Genomic DNA, 27,772 nt, shown 5'->3' with positions numbered 1-27,772 from the left:
GGGCCGGGCCGGGGCTGCGGGGCGAGCGGGGCGGCAAAGATCCGGCGACGCGGCCCGGGACGGCGAGGCTCGGCGCGGCGATGGCGGCATGCTTGGTGCAGGTAAGGTGGCACGGACCGGGCCTCCTTGTCGGACGCTTGCTGAGGCCGGCGGCTTCGCGCTGCGGCCCGCGGGGATCGGCAAGACCGCCACTCGGGCCACCTCACCCTAGAGCCCGCGCGGCGAACCTCGGCACCCTCAGCCCCGGTCCCAACCCCACGGGCCCCGGCCCCCGCCCACCGTCCTTCCAGATCCCACAGGACCCTCCCGGGGCGCCCCGCAGTACCCCCTCCCCCACCCTGCACTCTCCCTAAGAGGCCCCGCAGCCCTAAGACCCCCGCCCACCCCGTTCACTGACCCCCCAGGACCCCTCCCGGACCCCCATCAGGGCTCTCCCATCCCCCACTCCCGCAGACCCGCCCCCCAAGAGCTCCCCCCAAGCCCAGGACCCCTACCCGTCCTCCATCCACCCCAATGATCCCCCAGGATCTTAACACCACACCCCCAACCCCCACACTTGGCATCCTGTCTTCCCGCCTGGCTTCTCCCCCTTTCCCCCCAAGGAGATAGGTCTCAGGCACCTATCTGTCCCTCCTGACCCCACGACCCCTGCCTAGTCTCCTAAACCTGGTGCCCACCCCTACTGCGCACAGGCCTTAGCTCAGCCTGCTGGCCCAGCTCCTGTCCCAGTCCACAGGCCCAAGGGCATCCATGAAAATCACTCCCGGGGGTCCTCCCAGCACACTCTAGTAGTTCTCCACACTGACGTTAATCTTGACCCATCTAGAGCCTCACCCCTCTGAGAAATCTGCCCTCACCTCCAGCTCAGGACCTCCTGAGGGCTGGAGACCAGCTCTCCTCCTCACCCATGGACACACCCTCCCCACCATCTTCCTGAGACACACAAACACACGCGCGCACACATGCACACACATACACGATGCGCACGCGCGCACGCACACACACACACACACACACACACACACACACACACACAGAAACTTAGGAGATCTGACAAGACCCAGGCACTTGGCATCTTACACACACCAACCTGCTCATTCTACTACACATCTCTTCAAATCCCACTGCCCAGGCCCTCCCAGAGCCACCAAAGCTGCCCACCACTGCACCCCAGCTCTCTGAGCCAGCACCCGCAGTGGGCACCAGGGGTGGTGAGGCCCTCCGGGCACTGGCCCCAGCTCTCCTCCCACACCATGGTCATCCTCTCCCTGCTTCGCCCTTTTCACACACTCTCTCTGCTTCCCCACGGCATCCCAACAGGACCCACTGATCACCCCTGCCTGTGTTGCCCTCCCTAATGGGAAGGGACAAGGTTCTAACTGCTCCTGGCCCCAATCCAGAAGCCTGGCCCAACTGGTAGGACCAGCCCACTGACCCTGTCCACCTGCTGGCCTCAGATGACAGTGCAGACGTCCAGGCTGCTTCTGGGGGCTGGCCTCGGACAGCACTCATGGGTTCTTTCACCCACCACCTCTGCACTTGGCCGTAACACAACAACCTCCTGCTCCCCTGGCATGTGGGATCCTCTGGGGCTGGGTCAGGACCTGCCAGAAGCACAGAGCCCTTTGTTAAAGAATCTTTCCAGAAGGGAAGAATGCTGGAGAGGCTGGAAGGAACATGAGGGAGTGTGTGGCTTGGTTGTCGCCCCCTAGCCAGGGTGTCTGAGTCCTGGCCTCTCTGGGTTGCATCAGCTCCCTTCTAGCTCATCTTCCTGCTACCCCACAGCTCTCAGCTGGGGGTCCCACCTGTGGGGTCCCCTGAGCCTCTGCGGTTGACTGCGGGTGGTTTGGAAAGATTCGCAGGTGGCTTGGCCCCGGCACAAGGGATGAGACAGATCCCAGAACTAGACGCTGACGCTAGACACTGTGGTTTAAGGCTGCAGGGTGTGAAGAGGGATCCAGATCCAGCTAGCCCCAGTACAGCCTGGTCACTGCATTTGGGATCCTTCTAACAACAGGCATGCCCAGAAGGCCCCAGATAAAAGCCCAGGTTCTGCACAGCATCAGACAAAGCTCATCCTGGCTCAGAGCCTCAACTTTCCCATCTGGAAAACAGGGGCTCGATCCATGGGATGGTGCTTTGCACTGCAAGGGAGGGAGGTTAGGGTGTGGCTCTGAGCTTGGTGCCATGTGGAAGGGGACCATCAGGCCTAGGAAGGTAGTGGGCTACCTATAGCATTAGCAGAATCCTGGCCACCCCTGTCCCTGGCCTCATTGGCTAATGGCTGTCTCTCTCGGGCTCAGCCATCCTGTAGGAATCTGACTCGAGTCAGAACTAGAAAGATGAGAGATGGTCCACTGTAGGATTTGTGGTCGTCCTGAGTGAACTGAGGCCTGGTGGCTGATCGTCCTGATGTCCCACGTAGACCCCTGACATCATGTAGGAAGACGCTGACGTACTGACTTGCTGAAAAGACCCTGCTGGTCACATAGCTCACGGGAAGCTAACTCCAGAGCCTCCCAGGATGGGACTTTGCGCTGACACAGTGGGGTCGGGAGGCGGCCGGGATAGACGGAGCACCAGTCGCGCCAGCTGGCCCTGGCCTGGGGGTGCACACCTGGCTCTAGAGACTGTGTGGTAGACAGGGAGGAACCTAGGCTGCTATTTCCTCTTGTGGAACGAAGGTGCCAGTTGTGGTGGGTGAAGCCCCACTCTGCCGTGGGAACTGAGTGAGGTGCCAGGACCAAGGCATGTGGAAGTGGCCCCTGCCCTGAACCCAAAGGCCCCTGACTCACATGAAAGGACAGCAGCTATTAGAAGGGCACACTGCTCAAGCCCGTGCTCTGTGCTCGGCACTGCACCCAGCAACCTATGTATATTATCTCATTTAATCCTCCAAACAACCTGGAAGCGCCAGGGCTCCAATACAAGCCCCTGCTGCGGGGGAATGTTGAGCAGCGTGTGTGCCATGCCACTGCAAGCCCTAGACAAGGGGCCCAGCGTGTGTCAGGGAGGGTGCGGCAGGGGTGACGTATGGGTGCAGTCACCAGGCAGGCGTGGCTGGGAAGGGTGTCCCAAGCGGCAAGAGTGCTTGGCCAGAGGCCCAGGAGATGGGAGCCGCGGTGGTTCTCCAGAGACAGGGTGACTTTCTCCCAGCCTTGACCAATGAGATTCACTGTACCAGTCTTGGTGTGTCTCATTGGATCCACACTGCAGGCAATCTTGGGCCAAAGGGATCCCTAGTCTCTCTGAGATCTGTTACCCACCCCAGCCAGAGGACAGCTCTCCCATTTGCTCCCAGTCACACCCCAGGGGAGCACAGGCCACAGCAGTGTCGTGCTCAGCTTTAGGAGCTGCTGGGCTTCCCTTCTTGGCCACTGCTGAGGAACAGGGCGCTGAGGTCCGACCTTCCCGGGAGCTCTTGAAAGCAGGGCTGGCCTGCCTCACCCTTCCCCAGCAGGCGTCCACAGCTGGCACAGGCGACAGCAGATGCCACACCTCTTCCTCACCTGTCCCTAGAGGCCTTTCATCTTCCTTGTCATCCTCAGGGATGCTCACACAGAGATGGGAGATTTGCCCAAGGTGAGCCTGTCACAGAGCAGAAAGTCAGCTGGCAAGGATGAGGTCGCAGAGTAGTAAACTTTATAGGTCAGAAGGGATTATTCATTGGTTGCCCTTGTTCGCCCCCCAGCCTAGCCTGGAGGCCCCAGCCACTGCTGTCATTACTACTAATGCTGACGATGGTCTTAGCGTGTGTAAGGGTTAAACAGAGTCACCACACGGGCTGGCCTGCTAGGGGAGGGGGGCTTGTTCATCCACTCCACAGACACCAGATGTCTGATGACGCTCCAGACCCTAAGATCCTAGAGTGGGCTGAACAGCCCCAGCCCTCACGGAACTCTCCACGCAGTGGGAAGTTAATATGGCTCATTGATCCCACAAACCAGGCCCACAAGGCAGGTACTGTTGTGAGCCTTGTTTGCAGATTTTAAAACTGAGGCACAGCTGGGAGTGGTGGTGCACACCTGTAATCCCAGCTCTCTAGGAAGCTGAGGGCCAAGGGGATAGTTCAGCAGCATAAGCGCCCGCCTGGCAGGCACAAGGTCGATCCTTGGTGCTGCAAAGAAAGAAAAGTCTAGGAGGCTGAGACAGGGAGATCACAGCTTCCAGGCTCACCTGGGCAACTAAGCAAGACCCTGTCTCAAAACTAAAACTAGAAAGGTTGAGGGGGTTATAGTCAGTGCAGGGGCCTTGATTTCAATCCCAGCATGGAGGAGGGGGACAGGCAAAGCAGATGGTCCTGAAGATCATGCAGAGGGTGGGGACAGAACTGAATCCAGGCTGCTGGCTCCGAGGGTCTCAGTTGCAGCTCAGAGATCTGGGAGAACTCTTCCTACTCCAAGGCCAAGGGTATGGAAGCTGCCAGGTTGGCACGGGGAGCATTCAGAACTGGAGCTGGAGGAGGGTAGACAGTCACCTCCAAATAACAGCTGCCCCTTTGTCGTCCCTGGGTCGCCCACCCTTGCCAAGGAGGAAGGATCAGGAGAATAGGCCCTGCGGGTCTCCAAGGTTGGGAGCCAGCTAGAATAGCGGAAATCTGCTGGTCAGGCTCAGAAAATTGGGGTCACCTAGCACTTTCAAGGTCTAGATCCAGAATAGTCTGTGTCCCCCAGTCTTCATGGAAGAGAAGCAACACTGAAAAGGCAGGACCAAAGGGAGCCAGACGGGGCTGGTGAGATGGCTCAGTGGTCTAAAGCACCTACTTAGGACCGCGGTTCAATCCCCCAGCACCACATGCCAGCCAGCCCCGCCCCCTGGTGGGCTGAAAAAAAAAAAAAACAAAGGGAGCCAGACCCAAAAGGGAAGCTGAAGGCCCTGTAAACAGGTGGATCACTACAAGTCCAATCTAGTAGTGAGACCCTGAACACCCTGTACACCCTGTCCTAAATACAAAACAACAGCAACAACAACAACAATAATAATAATAATAATAATAATGAAAAGGGAAATAGGTCATGAGGTTGGGACAAAGCCTCCAGAGTAAGAAATCTAAGTTCAAATCCTCCCTCCTAACCAAGACACCAGCAGGGAGTCCCGAGTGCATATGGTACTTCTCACATGTCACAGCTGTCCCGTGCTTTTCCATCTACGCTTGCATGATTTTTTTTTTTTCCAGTAGCAAGGATTGAACTCAGGACCTTGGCCATGCCAGGTGCTTATGCCAGGCATGGAATTTTTTAAGTTATTTTTTAGGGGTAGGATGTAGCTTCAGTGTAGAACACTTACCTAGTATGCTCAAGGTCCTAAGTTCCATCTCCAGCACCATAAAACAAAAAACAAGGGCCAGCCAGATAGCTCAGAGGATTAAAACACCTGCTTAGGCAGGAGCAGGGACCGGGTTCGATCCCTCCTCTTCTCCCCGGGGCGCTCTGAGATGGTGACAGACTGGGCATGGTGGTGCACCCCTATAATCTCAGCACTTGGAAGGCTGAAAACAGGAGGATCACTACGAGTCTGACCTGTGTAGTGAGACCCTATAGACCTGTACTAAATACATAAAAAAGAACAGTTTATAGGCCAGTTTTAGCTCTGCAGAATAATTGAGACAATTATGGAGCGTTTCCGCGGACCCTGTACCCAGTTTCCCCAATTTTTTTTTTTTTTTTTTTTTTGCGGGACCGGGGATTGAACTCAGGCCCTTGCGCTTGCCAGGAAGTGCTTATTCCACTGAGCCATCTCCCCGGCCCTACTCCCCAATTATTAATGTTGTTTGTTTGTTTGTTTTGAGAGTCTGTATTTGTATGTAATGCTGGCTGGCCTCAAACTCATGTGGATCCTTCTGCCTCGGCCTCTCAAGTGCTGGGATTACAGGCAAGCACCACCATGCCCGGTTGTTGCTATCTTTTAAAAAGATTTTTAATTAGTACATGTTGGCAGTGGATAGTGATCATATGATTAGGGAGTTGGTACATGTACATAATGGTGCCGTGTAATGTGGTACGTGTGTTACAATCTCTGTGGCAATGCTGACATGTTATTTTTCACCAAAGTTCATACTTTCATACTTTATAGATTTCCTCGATTTTTCCCCTGATGTCTTTTGTTTTGGAGGGGGAGGGTCGTTGGAGATTCAACCTCGGGCCTTCACAGAGGGCATCCCCAGCCCTTCATGCTTGAGACAGGATCTCACTAAATTGCCCACACTGAGCTTGAATTTGCCATCCTCCTATCTCAGCCTCCCAGAGTGCTGGGATTTCACCCAGTCTGGTGTCCTAATATTCTAGTCCCAGGAGACAGCCATGTTCCCACGTGGCATGCAGTCATTACGTCTCCTGGGGATTCTCTGGGACTTTCTCTGCTCCACGACCTTGACAGGTGGGAGGAGGGGCTGACCCGTGTTTTGTGGAGTCCCTGGTGTGAGTGTGTGTGGCGTGTTTTCCCGGTTAGCGTAGGCCCACGGCTTGGAGGAGGAGAGCTCAGACACGAAGCGAGCGCAGCGTCGTGGCGCACCCTCCAGAGCTCTGGCGTCCTCCACAGCTCCTGCTGACACTGACCTTGAGGCGCAGGCTGAGGGGCACCTAAGTTCCTGTCCTCATTCATTCCACAGATGTTTACTGAGCACCTACTGAATGCTAAATAGTGCAGGGCTCGGAACAGAAAATTAAGATACGCCTCTGCCCTAGCTCCTTCCTGAACCAGCAGGGAAAAGGATTTCATAGCGGGACTCGCAGAGCGTGGTGATGCACGCCAACAATCAAGACTCCGGGAGGCTGAGGCAGGAACAGCCAAGCCTGAACCACTTAGTGGATCACAGAGACCCTTAAGAGACCCTGTCTCTCTTAAGTAAATTGAGGAAAGGAATGCTTAGACCAGGTCCTGGGGAGACCCTGGGAGGGAGGGGAAGGGGCGGGGCTAACTCTGGAGGAGACCTTCTGGGAATGCTCCGCAGCTGTGGATGGAGCCCAGTGAGGGCGCAGGTCTTGAGCCCAAACTCGAGGTGGCTCCAATCCTTCTTCGGATCCCCCAGCAGGGATCGAGCCGGATGACAGGGAAGGATCGGACAGCCAGGCCTGGCCTGAAGAGTGGGCAGGGCCCGAGCAGACAGTACCCTGGTCCAGGCCAACAGACAGACCAGAAGTAGGAGGTCACCCCTCCTGTCTAAAATGCAAAGCCGGTGAGCTCCTACCTGAGCCGGCAGGGAAGGTTCTGGCGTCTGCAGACCCTGCTCTTGTGAAGCCCCGCCCACCCCTGCCTGCTTCCACCCACAGGCTCTCCGCCAGCCCACTTAATTTGCATAATCCAAGCAACCCCACCCTCACACCCAGTGCACAATTCCACGAAGTTTTGCACCCATGCAGCGTTGTGCAATCAGGACTGTTAGCGAATCCGGAACAGTTCCGTCCTCCCAAAGGGAGACCCGTGCGGATTCTACAGCCATTCCTCTTCCCAGATTCCCCCAGCTCCGGCAAGCACAAGCCAATTTTCCATCCCGATGGATCTGCCTGTCCTGGATATTTGATACGTATGTGGAGACATACAATTAGAGGCCTCTTGTGGCTGGATTTCCCCCCACCCAGCACAATGGCTTTAAGGCGTGTCCATGGCGAAGCACATGTCAGTGCTTCCTTCTGTTAGTGGCTGAGTGATGCTCCGTGGCAGGATGGCCCACTTCATGCAATGCCTGCCTTCATTGCCGGACATTGGCGTTGTTTCTGCTCTGGAGCCGTTGAGGACCGTGCTGCTGTGCTTGGATGAAGCATTTTCATCTGTCTGGGTAGATAGCTAGGAGGGGAATGCTGGACTGGATGCTAACTCTGTTTAAGGTTTCGAGAAACTGTCTGGCTGTTTCTCATCCTACCCTATCTTTTATTCCTGCCTCGGTGGAGGAAACAGAAACATGAATGGGGGGGGGCTGTTGGAGCCTTTTCTGGCCCTTGGCAATCCTGGCCCCAGCAGCGTCTGCATAAGGGCTGTGGACTCGCCAGTGGTCCCCATCATGGAGGCCCCCAGAGGGAGATCCCAGGGACCTAAAGGACCCACGCCATGGGGAGGACATGGGAAGAAGCGGTGCCACATGGGAAACTGTGACCCAGCTGGCCAGAGGGCAGGAATCATTCACCTGGAGGGCTTGACCATGGACAAAGAAGCATGCCTGGTGGTGTCGGAGCACGGGACACCAGGACACCCACAGCCTCAGCTCCACCATCCTGATGGTACAGGATCCAGGCCCATCCTGAGCCAACATGACAGGGAGGGCACAGTGGGGACCCATACCAGGACCCCATGGGCAGCAGACAGAGTGTGGGGGCTAAGAACTTGCACTGAATATGGGGACTCTTGGGCCCCTCCATTCCCAGGCAGCAAGGGAGGATGGTGGGTGTCCTCCTGTGAGGGATGGCTCTGCTCACAGTCACCTGCCTGGGACACTGCCCAGCCCCACAGCAGCCCAGGGTCCATGCTGCCCACGAGGGCCTGGGCTGTTGAGAGCCAGGGTGCTGTGGACAGGGAGGCAAGCAGCCCTAGATCCATATCTGCCAGTTTCCCAGGGTGAGGAGGTGTCAGCAGTGCAGGACGTGTGTGTGTGTGCACATGCGCGTGTCCATGAGTGTGAACATGTTGAGTCAGAGTGGGGGTGGGGCAACAGCAATGCGAGTGCATGCAAGGGCGCTTCGATGTAGATGTGAAAGAGTGTGCACCTGAGTGTGTGCACACATATAGAAGGGTGCACGAGCATGTGTACGTGTGTGGAGGAGCCTCTGCATGATGTATGTGAGTGGATGAGTGCAACGCCCCAATGGGTGTGTCCATGTGTACATGTTTTGTGTGTCAGTGTGCCAAAGAAAGTGTTACCCAAGTGTGTGTGTGTATGCATGTGTGTGGCATGTGGGTGTGAATAAGAATGTATATGTGTGTGAATGGGTTGCATGTGTCCCAGGGAGTCTCTGTCTCACTGTGTGGGGGGGTGAGTGTATATGGCTGTGCATGCGCATGCACACGTGTATGTGTGTGTGTGTGTGTGTGTGTGTGTGCACAGACTGCAGGAGGTGCTTTCCAGGCTTGGGCAGTGTTTGGACAGCATGAGGATGAGTCAAGAGAAAGTTCTGGAGGGATCAGAAGATTCCTGCCTCTCAGACTGTAAATTTCAGCTCTGTGTATTTAATGCATTTTATTTCCTGTGTGAAATGCACATGAATATGTGATAAGCGGCTGAACAGACCGTCCTGGGGTGGCCCCTGGGCTTCAGGAGTTTTATCAGAACCTCTCAGCTCCTCGAGGGGGTGAGGGTAAAGCCGACACCCCCAGGCTGGGTCCCCTCTGCCCAGCACGGACAGGAGCCTCTCACTCCACACCCTGACTTTGCTGTGGCCAGACCCAGTGGGGGTTCCGAAGCCCTGACCCTGGCCTCAGCCTCCTCCCGCCTTCCAGCTCTGAAGCTGCCGCCACAGCCTCTCCCTGTCCAGAAAGATCTCTCTGCTCAGCGTTTCTTGTCTGGCTGGGCTAGCTATAGCTCAGGCTCTGCAGCAGGCTCACAGTGGCCCCTCTCAGGAATGATTAACTCCTGAGAGTTAATCTGTTGGTGGCCTGGCCTCTGGGGCAGGAGGTGCCCAGCCAGCTGGGCCATGGGAGGTCCCAACAGGCCAGGGAGCCCCAGGGGGCCAGAGATAGGACCAAGGCTATTGGAGCTGCCTGCCCAGAGGAGGCTTCTGGGCCCCACCCCATAGAGGGCAGTGGGGGGCGGAGTCAAGTGCAGGCCAGGGTGAAGGCCAGCTGGCTGTAGACTGGGTGCAGGAAGCTGCCTGGTGACCTGGAGAGGCTATAGCTGTGACATGCTCTGCTGCCTAGAGAGCAGGGAGCCAGCCAGGCCCCTCTGGGGGCCGAGCTAGGTGGGGTACCAGGGCCTGGAGCAGACTCGGATGCCAAGCACCCCAGGGAGAGGGGGAAGGGCCCATGCCATGGGGCCAGGCCAGAGACTGAGACCTGTGTGCGCTTCTGCCTCCAAGACCCAGGTACCTTCATTTGCTCAGACCCTGGGTGCCAGCTGAGCTCACTAGGAAGAACGGGACAGCATCCCCAGCTCCTGCCTCCCCGCTAGAGCAATCTCCAGCTCCAGGAACCCCTTCCAAGGAGGGTGCCGGCTCCCACACAGCCAGCAGCGCTGCACAGGCCTTGGCCCAAGGCAGGAGCAATGGGCAGTGTTTCGGGGTGGACACCAAGTGCCAGGCGCCACTGTGACACCTTACGTTCCACAGCTGCTCAGGCCTTGCAGGCACTCTGGGGCCTGTCAGGTAGGGCCTCAGTCTGGAGACCAGAGAAGGCAAGCTCTTGCCAACATCCACACAGCTGCTCAAGAGGCGCCAGACCTCAGACCTCAGGTCCATTTGAACCCAGAGCCTTTGTTTCAATGCAGTGCTGATCGGCTCCTACCAGGCTGGCGGAGGGCGAGAAGCCAGTACCCTTGAAGCCCCAGAAAGTTAAGGCAGACCTTGCCAGGAAGAATAAAGGGATGTGCATTGTACATGGCTGGCAGAGGTCAGGACCCCAGCAGGGCCCGCAGGTCTGGCTGTGAGTCCGCCAGGGCACAGGTTCCTAGCACTTGGATGTGTACCCTGGCTTCCCAGCCCGAGGGGAGTCGACTCTTCTGGCCATCGGCAGCACCAGACAATTAACAGTGGAGAATAATTGCCCTGGCCGTGCCAGCAGCCCACTCTGGTTTATGAGATGGAGAAGGTCAGAGGCTTTTGCTGGGCTCCCACAGCCAGCCAAAGCTGGAGAAAGTGACCACAATGTCAGAAGGGCCTCTGCACCCCTCAGGGCCTGCAGAGGGCTTGGGACTTTGGGTGAGAGGAAGCCATGGGCACAGGCCCTGCAGCAGACTTGGGCTGTGGAGCTAAGCCTTGGCCTTCACGTCCAGGGTCAGCAAGGCGGCTCTGCTGCTGGCCTCAGGCCCGGCCCTGTGCAGGAACCTGGCCAGGATCCCCATGCCAGGGTCTGGGTAGAAGGAGCTGACCTGGCTGGCCGCTGTGTCAGGGCACATGGAACCCAGGGATCCCCAGGGGCAGCCCAGCATTGGAAAGCCTGGGGTAAGGAAGAGGGGTCCAGGAGGGCAACTACACAGTACTGATCACATGCATCTCTGCACCCCAGATAGAGCTGTGACCTGGCCCCGTTCGCAGCCAACTAGCCTGCCCACCATGGCAAGCCCCACGCTGAGCCCCGACTCCTCGTCTCAGGAGGCCCTGTCGGCTCCCACCTGCTCCCCCACCTCCGACTCTGAGAACCTCAGCCCCGATGAGCTGGAGCTCCTGGCTAAGCTCGAGGAGCAGAACCGGTGAGTAGCGCTCGGGGGAGCTGGGTGGGGCTCTGACTGCAGCCTCCCCCATCCCCCACCCCCAGAAGTTCCCAGGGCCCCTTCACACAACAAGGTAACAGGTAATCTGGGGACACTTAGGAGGGCATCTGCTGGGCATGGTGGTGCACACCTGTAATCCCAGTACTTGGGAGGCTGAGGCAGGGGGCTGCCATGAATTCAAGGCCAGCCTGGAATATGTAGTGAATTCAAGGCCAGCCTGAACCACATAAAGAGAACTTGTCTTAAAAAATAAAAGTAAAGAGGTCAAGTGAACTTGGCTATCATTTTCCAAGCTGTTTTTATACCCCCACACCTCCGCCACCTTCCTCTCTGGCCTGCCCCTGCCTTAACAGCCAGGGGTGTTGTCTTTTTGTGGGCTGTTCTGTTTGGTTTTGTTTGTGGTGCTGGGGATGAACACACGTGCTAGGCCAGTTACCTCCACCCCAGCCCAGGTAGGCTTTATATGACTCAGATGCCAGGAGATGACCACAATGAAAGGGGTACTTCCCAAGGCATGGGACCAACCCGTGCTCTGCAGGGCCACTCTGAGAAGCGCAGGGGTCAGTCTTGAGGCCTTAGTAGTGGTTTCCATGGGAAGGAGCAGGCACAGCCCTGGTGTCGGTCACCTGCCACACTGTGATCTAAGCAGGTGGACATTGAAGCAGGTAGGAAGGCAAGGTAGAGGAGGCGAGCAGGGTGTGGGCTTGGGATTGCTTGGTTTGCATATAAAAGGTGTCCTCGAAGGGAGCTGGTCCTTTTCTTTCCCCAGGAACTAGCTGGCAGCAGGAGGGCCGCCCCTCTGGGATCCCCAGGGCCCAGCTGTTGAAGCCAGAAGCACAGAGTTGCTAGGAGAGATGGCACACACCTGTCATCCCAGCACTCCAGGAGGCAGAGGCAGGAGGATCACAAGTTCAGGCCCCGCCTGGGCAATTTAGTGACTTAGTGAGACCCTGTCTTAAAATTTTTTTTAAAAAAAGGACTGGGCTTTAGTTGGGCATGAAGGTCCTGCATTCCATCCCCAGTATTAAGAAAGAAGAAGAAAGAAAAGAAAGACCAAGTTAATATAGCCCCTCCATGGTAGGAGGGTTCCACCAGGTCTCTCTCTCCGAACCCCACCTATAAAATGGGGGCCTCCCCAACCCACCCACAGCCTCAAGTGGGGAGCTTAGGGAGGTGGGTACACATGGTACTCCGCCATCATCATCTTAGGCCCAGTGGATGAGGACGAGCCTCGGGCTTAGAGCATTGGTCAGAGCTGCTCAGCAGAGATGACTCGGACTGGTCCCTGGAGTCCCCCAGAGCCCTGGCCCAGGAAGCCCTAGGAGCCACTCCTGCCCCTCCCTCCTTTCAGGCTCCTGGAAGCCGACTCCAAGTCTATGCGCTCCATGAATGGCTCACGGCGGAACAGCGGCTCCTCGCTGGTGTCCAGTTCCTCGGCCTCCTCCAACCTGAGCCACCTGGAGGAGGACACGTGGATCCTATGGGGACGCATCGCCAACGAGTGGGAGGAGTGGCGACGGCGGAAGGAGAAGCTGCTCAAGGTGGCCGGGCCGGTGGGGTCACTCGGCCAGGGCAAAGTGGCACAAACCAGGCTGTGCAGACAGGGCACAGGATAGAGCTGGAGAGGCCAGTGCCACAGGGCCTTGCGCTCTCTGCCCGCGGAGTTGGGCTGCCCGCTGCATGCCATGGACTCTGACCACGGCAGAGGCTGGGATCACCTCAGTGCCAGGGGCGGAGGGGCAGGGGAGGGCACGGCGCCCTGCAGGGGCTGGAGCTGAGTCCAGCCCGGCCTGCCCGCCCTGTCCCATGCAGGAGCTGATCCGCAAGGGCATCCCGCACCACTTCCGGGCCATCGTGTGGCAGCTCCTATGCAGCGCCACGGACATGCCAGTCAAGAACCAGTACTCAGAGCTGCTCAAGATGTCCTCGCCCTGCGAGAAGCTGATCCGCAGGGACATCGCCCGCACCTACCCAGAGCATGAGTTCTTCAAGGGCCAGGACAGCCTGGGCCAGGAGGTCCTCTTCAATGTCATGAAGGTCAGGCCGCGCAGCCCCCGCCCCTGGGGTCAGTCCCTGGGCCGCCCTGTGCTCACGCCACCTCATTCCTCCCAGGCGTACTCTCTGGTGGACCGGGAGGTGGGCTACTGCCAAGGCAGTGCGTTCATCGTGGGCCTGCTCCTCATGCAGGTAGGCGGCAGAAGGAGGGCGGTCAGCCCCAGAAGGGGGCACAGCCTTCCTCTCCAGCCAGCTGCGCCCTCTGACTGCCGGGCCAGGTGCCCCGTGGGTGGACACGGCACCAGGACTGACACTGTTCAGGCTAGGACAGACACAGGCTTGAGCGCCAGCACCCAAGCTGGGGCTGGGTGGGACTTCAAACAGCCAGCGTGGTGCTCAGGGCCCCCGGGGCTGCTCCAGAGGAGCCAGAAGGTTAAGGACGGGCAGGCAAAGAGCAGCAGGGGCCTGGGGTGCACCAGACCAGGGCTCCAGCCCCAGCCCGGGCATTTCCTGTGTGTGGAGGCCAGCCAAGGACTTCAGCCTCGGCTTCTCAGCAGGAGAGCAGCGACCGAGTGCCGCGTCTCTCAGCAGCTTGTCCTAGCATCCTCAAACGTGCGCGGGGGGCCCATGCCCGCACCTTGCATGCACACTCAGCCCCACCCGTTCCCCCAGATGCCAGAGGAGGAGGCCTTCTGCGTGTTCGTGCGGCTAATGCAAGAGTATCGGCTACGGGAGCTCTTCAAGCCCAGCATGGCGGAGCTGGGGCTCTGCATCTACCAGTTTGAATACCTGCTACAGGTGAGCAGCCTGGGAAGCCAGGAGGTCCTGTTCCCAGGAGTCCCTTGGACTGAAAACACCAAGCCTGAGTAATGGTGATTGGAGAGCCCAGCCGAGAGGGGGCATCTGTGTCCATGGGGCCTGCGAGCTCTGCCCTAGAGGATGCTGGGAAGGCCTGCACAGGGACTCCGAGTACCTCAACCCAGGCTGAGGCCAGGGCAGGGCTGCTGTCAGACACACCTACGGCCTCCCTGGGCACTGCCGTGGTGGAGGGGGTGAGTGTAGTCTGGCTGAGGCTGCTGATTACCGGAGCGCGAAGACGGCTGTTTATAAATAGCAGCCCCCGCAGGGCCGGCTCCTGGCTGCAGACAGTGCCAAGCAGTGCGCACTCACACACCACTTCCATGCACCGGCTTGTGCTGGAACCCCATGGCAGGGCGCCGTGCCACATGGGAGGACCCACCTCCTGAGGACAGGTGGCGTTCTACTGCAGGGCCCAGCCTGCAGACAAGGGGGGGTCCCCACCCCAGGCTAGTGACCCCACAGCCATGAGGACCTGTAGATCCAGGCGCAGAGAGCCCCTGGCTCCGGGAGGAAGCCCAGGGTCCAAAGGGCTTCTCCAGCCTCGGTTTCCCTAGTGGTCCCTCCCTGTGCAGCAGCCTGAGTGGGGGCCACCTAAATGGGTATCCTCTGAGCACCTCCATGCTGGGGACCATGATGGGCATAGCAGCCAGCGAGTCACATATCTAGATGAGCTGTCTACCCAGGGACTGTCGGGCCCACATCTCATTCCCTGGGTGGCCTTGGGGAGTGACATAAGCTCCCTCTGGGACAGTCTAGAAGACACCACCAACTGCTGTCAGTCAAATGGTCGGGCAGATCCTAACTCCCAGTGGACACATGATACATCGTAGCTGCCAAGGCTCCAGCCATTGCTCCCTACTTCATGTTCCTTACGCTCCAAGGAAAGGACCTTTGGGCAGTTCAAGGAAGGCTCCCTGGGATGTCAAGGCCCAGCATCCCAGGTAGGAGGGAACCCACTCTGCCCAACACTGCTTTCCCATGCCTGCTGGCCTCCTCACACCCTGCAGGAGCAGCTTCCGGAACTGAACACCCACTTCCGCTCTCAGAGCTTCCACACGTCCATGTATGCCTCATCCTGGTTCCTCACGCTCTTCCTCACCACCTTCCCCCTGCCCGTGGCCACTCGAGTCTTCGACATCTTCATGTATGAGGTGAGGGTCTCAAAGGGCACCCTCCTGTCTGCTGTGGATGGTGAGTGACCCCGGGCCACCAGACAGCCCTGCTGAGTTTCACGGCCCTGGCCTTTGCAGGGGCTGGAGATCGTGTTCCGGGTGGGCCTCGCCCTGCTGCAGGTGAACCAGGCGGAGCTCATGCAGCTGGACATGGAGGGCATGTCGCAGGTGGGCCGGGGACACTGAGGGGCCTGAGTAGGCAGAGCAGGCACCTGGCATGGGGCGGAGGAGGGCCCAGGCCAAACCCCAGGAGCCGGCTCAGCCAGATCCCCAGAACCTGCTGGCCGAGCAGCCCCAACTGACCCAGATGTGGTTCCAACTCCTGTGCCCTGGCCAGGCCCTGGCTGCCCATGGCCCGGGTACCAGCCTCCCTCTCACCACCAGGTCCCCCGCAGGCAGGCCCTGCCCCCTCCAGCAGCCTCCAGCTGGTGCTCTGGGGAAGAAAGCACAAAGCCACAGTTGTGTCTGTGAACACGGGCACCCATTGTCCACCACTGCCAGAAGGGGCAACGTGGCCTGGTTGCGGGCCACAGGCTGCATCCGCGGCTCCCCTTGAGGGGCCGACACGCCCACCCCTTCCTTCCCGCCTTTGCCCCTGCAGGGCTGGAGCCTTGCCCCTGGGCGGCACCTGGAGGCCAGCCCCCTTCCCTCCCCCTCTTCCTTCCTCTTCCCTCCCCTCCCCAGACGCAGGTCTCACGCGCCCTCATTCATTCACTCCACAAGCACTCCCACCCCAGCGAAGGCCCGGCCCTGTGTTGGGGACACGGCTGTCCGTACCCCAGGTGGCAGCAGGACACAGAGGTGAGTCCCTATGTCCCCACAGTACTTCCAGAGGGTGATCCCCCACCAGTTCGACAGCTGCCCAGACAAGCTGGTGCTCAAGGCCTACCAGGTCAAGTACAACCCCAAGAAGATGAAGAGGTCAGTGCGGGCGCCGTCACGGGCCGCGGGCAGGGCAAGGCCTGGGCAGCCACGGCGGGGGTCACATGCGCCCCTCCCCGCAGGCTGGAGAAGGAGTATGCAGCCATGAAGAGCAAGGAGATGGAGGAGCAGATCGAGATCAAAGTGAGTCCCGGGAGGGAGTCCGGAGCGCAGCGCACCCTGTAGGGCAGCTCCAGAGCTGGCCGCTAGAGGGCAGCGCGGCCCGGCATCCTCCGCCCTGGCAACGCCTTGGTAAACAAGACAGTCGAGGTCCTGCCCTTCTAGGGACCAGGGCCGCCTGAGATGCGTAATAAACCACTCAAATGGCGTGGGCTTTGCAGAGTGCTCTGGGCGCGAGCGCGCGGGGGGAGAGGCGCGGGGCGGGGAGGCCAGGCCCAGTGAACCAGGGCAGAAAGCCCAGGAGGCGGCCCGGAAGCTCCGCCAGGGCCCGGCAGGGAACTGAAAGAGGTGTGGCAGGGGAGCCGGGAGAGCAAGGCGGGCAGGCACCAGGCGCCCGTGTGGGCACCCACACAGGGCCGCGTACCCTGACATCCCATCCCCCAGCCCTGCCAAGATCGGGGCTCCCTGAGGCCACATTCCCCTCCTCACCTTCCATTTCACCCTCCTGCACCATTGCTATTAGTCATTCAAGCATGGGTTTATTTATTGGAGGTTTCTTGAGACAGGGTCCAGTTATGTAACCCAGGCTGAGCTCGAACTCCTCGCGATCCTCCTGCCTCAGCCTCTCCTGTGCTAGGATTACTGTCATGCACCACCATGCCCTCCGACAAGCATTCAGTACCTGCTTATGCCAAGGTTCAGCTGAGAATGAGGGTCCTCTGGCCCGCTGCCAGGGACTGATGGGGATACACAGACTGGCTCTGTCCTCTTTAGGACCTGGGTCAGACAATGGCTGAAAGTGGAGTGTAACAGACTGACACTCACAGGCCCCTGGCCGGTGAACTCGCCTCTCTAGGCCTCAGCTGGCTCTGTCCACAAAGTGGAGGCATTCGCTGTGCTGTTGGGATTAGCATCGTCCCTCCATTGCTGTCAGCATTGTCCCCACCTCCTGTAGGAAGAAGGTAGGGCCAGAAAGTAGATTAGAATCTGGGTGACTGCCACGCATACCTGAGGAGGAGTCCAGCTACTGTCCAGGCGCTGACAGTAGGTATTCCAGAAATCCTTGGTGCCCTGGGTTTTTGAGCGACCCCCTTTCTCAGGAAGCATGGCTTGCCGCATGCCCAGGTCCGAGCACTTGTGCTTCCCTTGCTTCTACACAGCCGAGGACGGGCTCTCGTCCTTACTGTGAGGCCCAGTGTGGCAGGGATGCGGCAGACCCAGGGCCGGGGCGCCAACCTGCACACTCCCCCCTGAGGACCGCGAGAGCCCCAGGGGCCTTAAGTGACCGCACAGGCGCCTTCTCACACAGCCCTGCCCGTTCCCCTCCACCGGTAGCCTGTTTTGCAGTGTACCAGAGATTTGTGTGCATCAGGTACGGCGTGGCGACAGGCACAGAGACACCTTGTAAAGAGTTTATTACTCAGAGGTCCCAAGAGAGGGGACAGCCAGCCCAGGCAGGGCCCACCTAGGTGGAGCCAGTGTCAGCTAGCCCAGGAGAAGCAGGCAGCCAGGGGCAGAGGTGTGCATGGGAATACGCCATCACGCGTGCGGGAGCCGCCAGAGCAGGCATCCAGGGGCAGAGGTGTGAACAGGGATACGCCATCACGCGTGCGGTTTCCACAGGAGGAGCCGCCAGAGCAGGGCAGGCAGGTGGGGACAGGCTCCGCACCTGACAGGGACAGTGGCAGGACCCACAGGGGATCACCTGTTGTCCAGGACGAGGCCTGGGATGATTTCCAAAGGGGGAAGCAACAGCTTGGTGTGTGCCAGTGAGGAAAAGGAGGGGTCCGAGATTTGGGCTTTGGGCGGATTCTGGGTACAGGCACACACCATTCCCTAGCAGTGAGCTCACCCAGAATTCGTGAGGCACGGTGTCGACACACCGTAAAGCACAGGCAGATATTCCCTGTTTTTTTTTTTTCTTTTCCTTTTCCTTTTTTTTTTTTTTTTTTTGGTGGAAGTGGGGATTGAACTCAGGCCCTTGCACTTGCCAGGGAAGCACTTATTCTGCTGAGCCATCTCCCCAGACCCCATGCCCCGTTTTTTGATCGAGTTCGGATCCTGCCTCGAGGCCGCTAAACGAGGAGCCATGTACAGTCCATGCATGACAACATTCAGCGCGAAGAAGTGGCCAAAGGCAGCTCCAGCTGGATGGCTTGGCTTTTATCTGCGTAACTCTTATAAGCAGTACTGTAACGTAGATCAAGAGTGCTGTACAGCACAATCAGCAAGAGACAGCAATGTAGAAACAAGGTGAATTATGCAAAAGGACCAAGGCTCTATAAACCAGATATACAGAAGTTTACAAAACAAAGACAGGTCAAGAGTCCAAGCAGCTGGGTTGTAAGTCTGAACAGTCATTGAACACGTGGGTCATTAAACCATATCTGCACAGGAAAAAAAAAATCCATGCTTAGTGCATAGCTTCCTGCCTGGTCCTCCTCGCCTCCTTTTCGTTGGGCTAAGAAGGAAAGAGAGGACTTCTGGGCCAGGCCCGTCCAAGTCCTCCAACAATACCTGTTTGGTACCTTGACAGGTCGGTTGAGGCCAGAGAAGGCAGAGCAACCCTCGGGGCAGGGCCCCTACCCATGCCTGCCCTGTCAGTGCTGGGAGACTGGGACACACCCCTGCCCCCACCGGTCGTTTCCCCCCACGATGTCAGTCGGTGGCCATCACCACCTCCACTTCCTGAAACCATTGCACCAGTTCTCCCACAGGCAGCACAGGAAATGCTCCGTGCCGCCCACGGGCGAGACCCACACCCCATGATCCAAACCATTTTTCCATCCCCAGGGTGCAGATCAGGGCAGACCGCACACGCAGTAAATGTCCCAGTTCCCCAAAGCTGAGAACACCTACCCAGCATCCCTCAGCTCGGGATAGAAGGCAAAGAAGTCTCCATAAAGTCACAGAGGTGGAGCCGTGGAGCGAGGGAAGCCTGCGTGTCTGGCACGCAGGACCCAGATTCAGAGAGCAGTTCCTGCAGGAGACCCTGACCCAGGGGCTGGGGTTTGACAGACCTAAGCATGGGTTGTAAACAGACTTCTGGGGATCCCACAGTGGTGGAAGCTCTCAATGCCTTTGGTAAAGTTTTCGGTTGCATGCTTGCTTTGCTTGGTTTCTTTGTGGCATTGGCAATGGAACTCCTTTGCACTGCGCTACATCCCCAGCCCTTTTTTATTTATTTATTTATTTTTGCAGAACCGGGGATTGAACACAGGCCCTTGCGCTTGCCAAGCAAGCGCTTATTCTACTGAGCTATCTCCCCGGCCCCCCACCCCCAGCCCTTTTTATTTTATTTTTTTAAAATTTATTTATTTTATTTGTGTGTGTGTGTGTGTGTGTGTGGCCAGCTCAGCCCACCAGGGGGCGGGGCGGGCTGGCATGTGGTGCTGGGGGATTGAACCACGGGCCCTGTGCTTTGCTAAGCTTGTTCTAAGTAGGTGCTTTAGACCACTGAGCCATCTCACTAGCCCCTATTTTTTTTATTTTTGAGACAGGGGTCCCACTGAGTTGCCCAGGCTAGCCTCAAACTTGAGATCTTCCTGCTCCAGCCTCCCAGAGTGCTGAGGAGATTGAGGGTGTGCACTGTGTCTAGCAATGTTGTTTTACATTTTGAAAAATTTCTTATCAGTACATGTTTGTAGTACGTAATGATTGCACTCCTTATGGGGAGTTGGTACCTGTGTTTGATAGCACACCTCTGTTGTTCTTTTGAGACAGGGTTTCCTTGTCTCGGGTTCAGGCTGGCCTTGAGCTCACTGTGTAGCCCAGGCTGGTCTCGAACTCACCAGGCTCCTTCTCCCTCAGCCGCCTGAGGGCTGGGATTACAGGTGTGCCCCACCAAGCCTGGCTACTTAATAGCACATCTTAATTCTTTTTTTAATCTCCTTGCCCTCCCTCCCTGTTTCCTCCATTTCTTGGTTCCTGTCCCTTTTACAAAAGATCTGTCTCCCTGTTTCCTATTTTTCTTTTCTTTTGCTCTTCATGTATAATTTGGGTTTCTCATATAAGAGAAACCATGCAGAATTTAAGCCCACGTGTCTAATTTACTTAAAATGATGGTCTCAAGTGCCTCCACTTTCCTACAAATGACTCCAATTTATCCTTCTTTATGGCAGAGTAGTGCTCCCCTGTGTACAAATACAGTACCACATTTTCTTTAATGGGCGACTCTGAACGGGATTGTTGGGCTCTGCCTCTGAAACCACTGATCCAGAATGTAAGACCCGGGCTCCGTCCTGCCTGAAGGTGGACTCGCCCCACGGGGGCCCCACCTGGACTTCAGTGGTGAGTGCATGAGAGGGACGTGTGTGTGGGAACTGGGGCAGATCCTCACGTGTCTCCCTCTCCCACCGCAGAGGCTTCGGACTGAGAACCGGCTCCTGAAACAGCGGATCGAGACCCTGGAGAAGGTGAGCAGTGTGGGTGCCCGGCCGGGGCTCTGAGTCGCACAGGCCTCTTCCTGGCCCACATCCGGGACCTGTCTTGAACCAGCAGGCTCTGAGAAGCACTGAACCCACTGAGGCCTGGCTGAGGCTTGGGATGACCTGTAACGGGGCTCTGCTCTCACTGGCAATGTGGTTAACTCGGGTTTGGAGCTGAGTTATGACCATGGGTTGCAAACATGACAGTCCTGGGCCCCGCACTGTTAAAGAGGGTAGAATTGGTGGCTTCCCTGGGCCCAGCCCCAGGACTCCACTTCCTGCTCCTCCCATTGACCACAGGAAGTGAGTGGGTCATGGGAAGCCTGTATTGCCCTTGCCCCAAAAACCTCAATTCTTGCTCCCCCTTAAAACATATTCCCAATCCCAGACCTCCCTAGATGCTCCTCCTCACAATGAAGCTGTTTTATCCAGGTATGGTGGTGCACACCTGTGATCCCAGCACTCAGGAGGCTGAGGCAGGAGGATTTCCATGAGTTCGAGGCCAACCTGGACTACATAGTGAGATCCTGTCTCCAAAAAAATTTTAAAAGGCCAGGCATGGTGGTACATGCCTGTAATCCCAGGACTTGGGAGGCTGAGGCAGGAGGAGCACTTTGAGTTCACGGCCAGCCTGGGCTACATAGTGAGTTCAGGACCAGCCTGAACTACACAGCAAAGCCTTGTCTCAAAAACAAGCAAACAAACAAACAAACAAACAAAAAAAAAAAAAACCCAGTGAGGCCAACGTGCACTGCACTGAGATTTCCTGGCCGGCCCCAGCCCTGCGGCCGCCCGCCCTCCCTGCGATCCCCTCTCCAGGATGGAGCTGGCTCTGGCTTTGGGCTTCCTCTGAGTCCTCTCCTGCTGGGTCTGTGGTCTTCACTCCTCTCTCCCCTGCTTCTAGAGGTAGTCCGCTGCGTTAGTGACGAGTGGTTCTTGTCTGTCTCTCCCTCTCCTGTCCCGCACCCTCCGCTCTGCCTCCTCCCCCTGTCGCTCGGAACCCCCTTCGCCCGCCCGCCCGCGTGCCCACCTGGTAGGAGAGCGCTGCTCTGGCTGATAGGTTAATCCAGGTACTGTAGCTTTTTGTCTCCCTCTCCGGGTTCCGTCTTTCCTGGCCCCTTCCCCGCACATAACAGCCAGTCACCGCCTCTTCTCTGGCCGCTGCCATTCGAGGGGCGAAGAGGGGCAGGCCTGACATCGTGCGGTGCATGGGGCACTTCTGCTTCTTCCAGGGAGGGGGCGTGTGGGATAGAGAGGGCGCATGAACACACCCTCCTGGTGGGGAGCCAGGTGGGGGAGCCAGGAGGGCTTGGGACCCTGGGCATCGGCTCAGGCCCCAGTGCGCGCACTGTGCTAGGCTCAGACCTCACGCTGACACCAGGCATGTGCACGCGCGCATGCGTGCACACACCCTCTGGCCCCTCGTGCCCCTCTGCTTCCACCATGCCCGCCGCCTTCCCCACCTGCTTCTGTGCCAGTTCACCTTGAATGGCTTCATCTCAACGCTTCCTACCCTGGTGGCTCCAAGCCTGGAATGGGGTCCAAAGTGGATGGGGGGATGAGAGAGCAGGGGGCTGTCTCAGTGTCCTGAAGGTGCAAGAGCCCAGTGAGATTTATAGTCCTCATCCCAGCCCTGAGAAGAGCTCTGGGGCTCTTGGCTGCCCCAGAACACCACCCTCCCCACAGAGCCCGCTCAGAAAGGGACAGGCAGCCTCTGCTGTGCCCTTGGCCCTGGGGCAGGGCAGGAAAGGGGCTGGCAGCATCCCTGGAGGGGGACCCGGTCCCTTACTTAAGCATGATAAACTGGGGAGTCATTTCCTGCTTTCCCCCACCTCCTACACCCCCACACTGGCATGGGCACCCCATTCCAGGCTGAGTGCAGGAGGCCTTGCTTTCACCCCTTCCTCGCCCACCCACCCGCTCTGGGCCTTCTCTGTGGCCACAGGCAGGGACTGGGATGAAGGCAGGAAGTCATGGCCCCTTCCTCGCTGTGCTCAGGGCCAGGTGACACGCGCGCAGGAGGCCGAAGAGAACTATGTCATCAAGCGGGAGCTGGCTGTGGTGCGGCAGCAGTGCAGCTCAGCTGCCGAGGACCTGCAGAAGGCACAGAGCACCATCCGGCAGCTGCAGGAGCAGCAGGTAGCCCCCAGGCGCCACCCTTGCCTAGTACCTGTCAGGGCCCTGGATGGCCCGTCTCAGCGGGGTTGTCCTGTGCCTCAGAAGGGGTGAGGTCACCAGCATGCATTCCCTCCCCAGCTGCCTCCAAGCAGCAGCAGCCTCAGACCCAGGGGCAACTGGAGGTTGACTTCCTGCTTCCAGGGGGGCATCTGCATCTAGCCAGACAGCACCCTTGGTCCCAGCACTGAGGCCACTGAGAACCAGAGGCTTTGAGCTCTGGCTTGGGAAGCAGGGGTGAAGAGATGGGCGGGGCCCAAGGGCGCTTGCTCAGGCCCCGCCCAGCAGAGGTGCGGCTCCACGCCTGGTGCCCACCTGAGCGAGGGAGGGCTCCAGACACCCAGAGCACCACAGTGGTCCAGGGCACAAAGCTGGAGGTCCTCATTAAGGTAGGAGGTACCTGCTAGATGAGGTTAAGGGTATCCCCCAGGAATCTGCCCTGCCAGGCCACCAGGGCAGCATGGTTCCTATCTCAGGCCCAGGTACAGCCAGGCCTCCCAAAACAAACTGTCCCCATCCATCAAGCTTTGAAATTGAGCAGGACAGGGAGGCAGAGGAAGGACTTCAGGGGCCAGGGCTGAATCCCAAGCCCTGCCCTGGCCACCCTGCTAGGGACCCTGGGACACTACACAGTGACCAGTCCCTCAGAGGGCATTCTGAGGCCATGGAAAGTTCCCTCAATACAGCCTCCCTAGGAAAGTGTCTTGGCCACTTGGGTCACCCAGGGACAGGACACTCAGGCATGCAGAGTGGGGCTTAACCCAGCACGCCCATACCTGCATCCTTGCCCCTGCTTGGGGGCTCAGTGGAGGGGGCCAAGGCCCCACATGGCACCCTGCCTCCCCAGGAGAACCCGCGCCTCACAGAGGACTTTGTGGCCCACCTGGAGACAGAGCTGGAGCAGTCCAGACTTCGGGAGACAGAGACGTTGGGGGCCCTGCGGGAGATGCAGGACAAGGTTCTGGACATGGAAAAGGTGCAGCCACGGGGGTGTCATGGGCAAGTGTCAGGGGACCGGAAAGGAAAGGGGGTCCCCAGAAAGCTCTGGGGGTGCAGAAGGAAGGGCAACCAGGCCCTATGGAGGAAGTGCCCTCACCGGTTGCTCTGGAGCCCACGGGGCCCACTCTCCCCACTTTCATGGAAACACCGTTCAGGGGTCCCACTGGGGCCCCCTCTCCTGCCTGCAGCCTGAGAGGCGGCACAGTCCTCTTAAGGCTCCCCTTAATGGACTCTTCCACAGAGCTGCTAGCAGCCGGGGGAGCCCCAGGACCCACTCCCACACCACACAGAGGCCAAAACTGATCCTGTAATTTGAAAGGCCCCCTGCCATGCCAGCCTGCTCACTGCCCCGGGCCAAGGCGCTGGCCCGCAGCTGCCTCTAGAGGGCAAAATGTGCACCACATAGGTCCTGCTGCCTGCCTGCCTGCCTGCCAGGCCTGGACCCACGCAAGGGTCGGTGAGGAGCTGGCCACGAGGCTGCTAACAGATAAATCCCCCATCACCGACCTAGGGGACATCAGGACCAGACACTAGCTGTCCCCTAGCCTGTGTGCTCCTGGGGAGAAGGGCTGCCTGGCCGGCGTGGAATGTAGTCAGATGCCCTGTCTGGTCGAAGGCGCAGGGAGAAGGGGTGGAGCTGAGCCAGTGCCTGCCCCTGTTAGTGGCCGTCATATCGCGGGGCCCAGCATGTGTGGAGTTGCCCCAGGCCTGCACTATGAGCCCCGCCCACTTTAAAGAGGAAGCGCGCCTCTTGGTTGCACTGGTCTGCTCAGGGCTGCAGGGCCCTGTGCCCTGGGTCTTCTCTTGCCCGAAGGCGAGGCGAGCTAGCATAGAGGAAAGGGGCTGCAGTGTTGATCACGCAGACAGAGCCTGGGGCCTTTCTCCCCACAGAGGAATAGCTCGCTGCCGGATGAGAACAACTTGGCTCGATTGCAGGAAGAGTTGAAGGCGCTCAAAGTGCGGGAGGGTGAGGCTGTGGCCTCGGCCCGTGAGCTCAAACTGCAGCTGCAGGAGCTGTCGGACGCCTGGCAGGTGAGGACCGCCTGGTGTTAGGCACACCTCGGGCTCCTTGGATGAGGCTGACGCCGGCCTCTCGGACACTCCCCAGGCCCATCTGTCCCGCGGCGGCCGCTGGAAGGAGTCTCCACGGAAACTGGTGCTGGGAGAGCTACAGGACGAGCTCATGAGCGTGCGTCTGCGTGAGGCCCAGGCGCTGGCCGAGGGCCGCGAGCTGCGACAGCGCGTGGTGGAGCTCGAGACGCAGGTGAGCACGCAAGCCCGCCCGCCCTTCCGGGAGAGCCTCTCGGCCGCCCCTGCCCCAGCCGTGACCCCGCGGGTCCGTTCTCCTTTCGTCCCCAGGACCACATCCACCGCAACCTGCTGAACCGCGTGGAGGCGGAGCGCGCGACACTGCAGGAGAAGTTGCAGTATCTGGCGGCGCAGAACAAGGGGCTGCAGACGCAGCTTAGCGAGAGCCGCCGCAAGCAGGCTGAGGCTGAGTGCAAGGTGCTGCCCTGCCCCACGCCCGCGCAGCCCCTGCCCGGAGCCACCCTGACCCACCCTCTGTCCCCACCCCCAGAGCAAGGAGGAGGTGATGGCTGTGCGCCTGCGCGAGGCGGACAGCATGGCCGCGGTGGCTGAGATGCGGCAGCGCATCGCGGAGCTGGAGATCCAGGTGCGCGCCGGGGCCGGGCCGGGCCGGGCCGGGCAGGCGGTTGGGTGCAGACCTGGGAGCAGGGGAGGCAGCTGTTGCTGACCAGGATATCTGGCCCTGCCCCACAGAGGGAGGAGGGCCGTATCCAGGGCCAGCTGAACCACTCGGACTCCTCGCAGTACATCCGAGAGCTCAAGGACCAGATCGAGGAGCTGAAGGCAGAGGTGAGTGCAGAGCCCGGAAGGAAGGCGGGTGAAGGGCTAGGTGGCCGGGAGGTTGGGAGGGGCACCCAGCCGGACACTCCTGTGGATGCGCGGTCCACGCCTCTAGCACACCGTCCCGCACCAGGTGCGGCTGTTGAAGGGTCCGCCACCCTTCGAAGACCCGTTGGCTTTCGACGGTCTGAGCCTGGCGCGGCACCTGGATGAGGACTCGCTGCCATCCTCGGACGAAGAGCTCCTGGGTGTGGGTGTGGGCGCAGCCCTGCAGGACGCGCTTTACCCCCTGTCACCGCGAGACGCTCGCTTCTTCCGCCGTCTGGAGCGGCCAGCCAAGGACAGCGAGGGCAGCTCAGACAGTGATGCCGACGAGCTGGCTGCGCCTTACAGCCAGGGCCTGGACAACTGAGGCTGCGGCCTATGCGCCGCATTTCGGGGACTCGAGGCCTCTGTGGCTCCGCCTGCCCCAGGGCCAGGTCAGGGAGCTGTAGCAGTGGCTATGAGCAGAGGGTACAGCCTGCGCAGGCTCTCCCTCCCAGCAGTGTTTACCCCTCCTGGCCCGACCCCTCCGCTGCTGTGGCCCAGAGCATCCTGGGCCAGTGGTGGACGAGGCTGTATCCCCCAACGGCGAGGGCAGGGGACACGCAACACATGGACCGAGTGAGCCAGAAGCACCACTTCCCAGCTGGCTTCCTTCTGACCCCAAGATGGCCCAGCCAGGAAGGGCCCAGGAGCTAGAAGTCTGAGGAAAGAGAGGCAGCTCTAGGCCAAACATTAGCACCCCAAGACACCACTGAACACACTAACCCTTGGCCAACCGGTCACCAGCCATGGGGCACAGAAGCTGAGCCACCTGCCTGGTGTGGGCCTCCTGGCCCCTGCAGCAGAAACCAAAGTCCCTCCTCCTGTATGCAGGGCCACCAGGGATGTGAGTGGCCAGTGGGGACAGCTCAGACCTGGTGAGGTCTCCTGGTTTCTCTGAGGCCAGAATAGCTGCAAGGAGTGAAGAAACCCATCTCTCCAGCGGGCGCCCCACATCTTCCTCTGGGAGACACATTCCTCATCCTGGCCAGCGACTGAGAGTCCCCTCTCCTGCTCCTGCTCTTGTGGGTGGAAGCCTCCAGCCACTCCCCTTTCTTCCCTGGGGCCCAGCCCCAACCTCAGGCGAGGCCCAGCCCCCTGGGTGGAGTGGTGCAGCAGCCACCTCCCCTTGCCTCGGGTTGTAGCCCCGAGGTCCCTGCCACTCAGCACTGAGGAAGGTGCCAAAGTCCAGCAGTGTCCCCAGGCCCCTTTTCCCCTCCAACCCAGAGGCCCTGTGACCCTGCGGCCCACCCTCTCAGTGCTCCTGGAGCCTGAGTAGAGTAGTGTAGCGTCAGAAGCAATCTCCCCGGCGCTTCCTGGAGGGGGACCTCTGTTCAGTCCCCTTTCCTGGTCACCCACTCTTCAGTGTTACAAAGCCTGGGGACCAGGGTGGGCACCTGTGGGGCTCTCCCAGTGTGCCCCCCACACTGCCCACCACCATTTTGCACACTGCCTGTTCACACTCCACATATCGCCCAGGAGGGAAAGATGGAAAATAAAGTGTATTTACACAGTCACGGACCAGGGGTGCTGGCCATAGCCAGACAGCGAGCGGCAGGAGGGAGAGGTAAAAGGGTGCCAGGTGCTCACCGGTTGTCTCAAGACTCTGAGGGGTGGGAGGCAGAGCTAGTTGGTACCAGGGCAGGGAACATCTCCCACACCAACCTCACAAGAGATAGGCAGGGATACTGGCTTCGGAAAGGGCAGAATCAGGCTGCATTCATCCAACATGCACTTCTGGAGCCCTTCTGGGGCCTCAGGCATGAGCACTGGCTTGGAGGGTGAGCTGCCATTCATGT

General features: G+C 59.1%; 1 protein-coding gene across 2 annotated transcripts; it reads left to right on the top strand.

The window, feature by feature from the left end:
- Evi5l (ecotropic viral integration site 5 like) lies at positions 1 to 27,484 on the top strand. 2 transcript variants are annotated; one of them, XM_023705117.1, is made up of 20 exons: positions 37 to 101; positions 11,146 to 11,329; positions 12,702 to 12,891; positions 13,163 to 13,387; positions 13,463 to 13,537; positions 14,018 to 14,143; positions 15,214 to 15,357; positions 15,457 to 15,546; positions 16,202 to 16,299; positions 16,383 to 16,443; positions 20,781 to 20,834; positions 21,884 to 21,916; positions 22,845 to 22,985; positions 23,869 to 23,997; positions 24,912 to 25,052; positions 25,129 to 25,284; positions 25,380 to 25,526; positions 25,600 to 25,695; positions 25,803 to 25,898; positions 26,023 to 27,484. In XM_023705117.1, exons 1-20 carry the CDS (start codon positions 89 to 91, stop codon positions 26,299 to 26,301), a joined length of 2,478 nt encoding a protein of 825 aa, XP_023560885.1. In that variant the 5' UTR covers positions 37 to 88; the 3' UTR covers positions 26,302 to 27,484. The 2 variants fall into 2 exon arrangements, with proteins under 2 accessions (XP_004644944.1, XP_023560885.1); XM_004644887.2 differs by lacking the exon at positions 21,884 to 21,916 and having other exon boundaries at positions 1 to 101.
- Positions 27,485 to 27,772: the final 288 nt, after the last annotated feature.

The sequence above is a fragment of the Octodon degus genome, unplaced genomic scaffold, assembly GCF_000260255.1.
Source record: "Octodon degus isolate 3935 unplaced genomic scaffold, OctDeg1.0 scaffold00214, whole genome shotgun sequence".
In the NCBI taxonomy this organism is placed as follows: domain Eukaryota; kingdom Metazoa; phylum Chordata; class Mammalia; order Rodentia; family Octodontidae; genus Octodon; species Octodon degus.
Note: the sequence above shows the minus strand (reverse complement) of the source record. Positions and strands in the feature narration are given on the sequence as shown.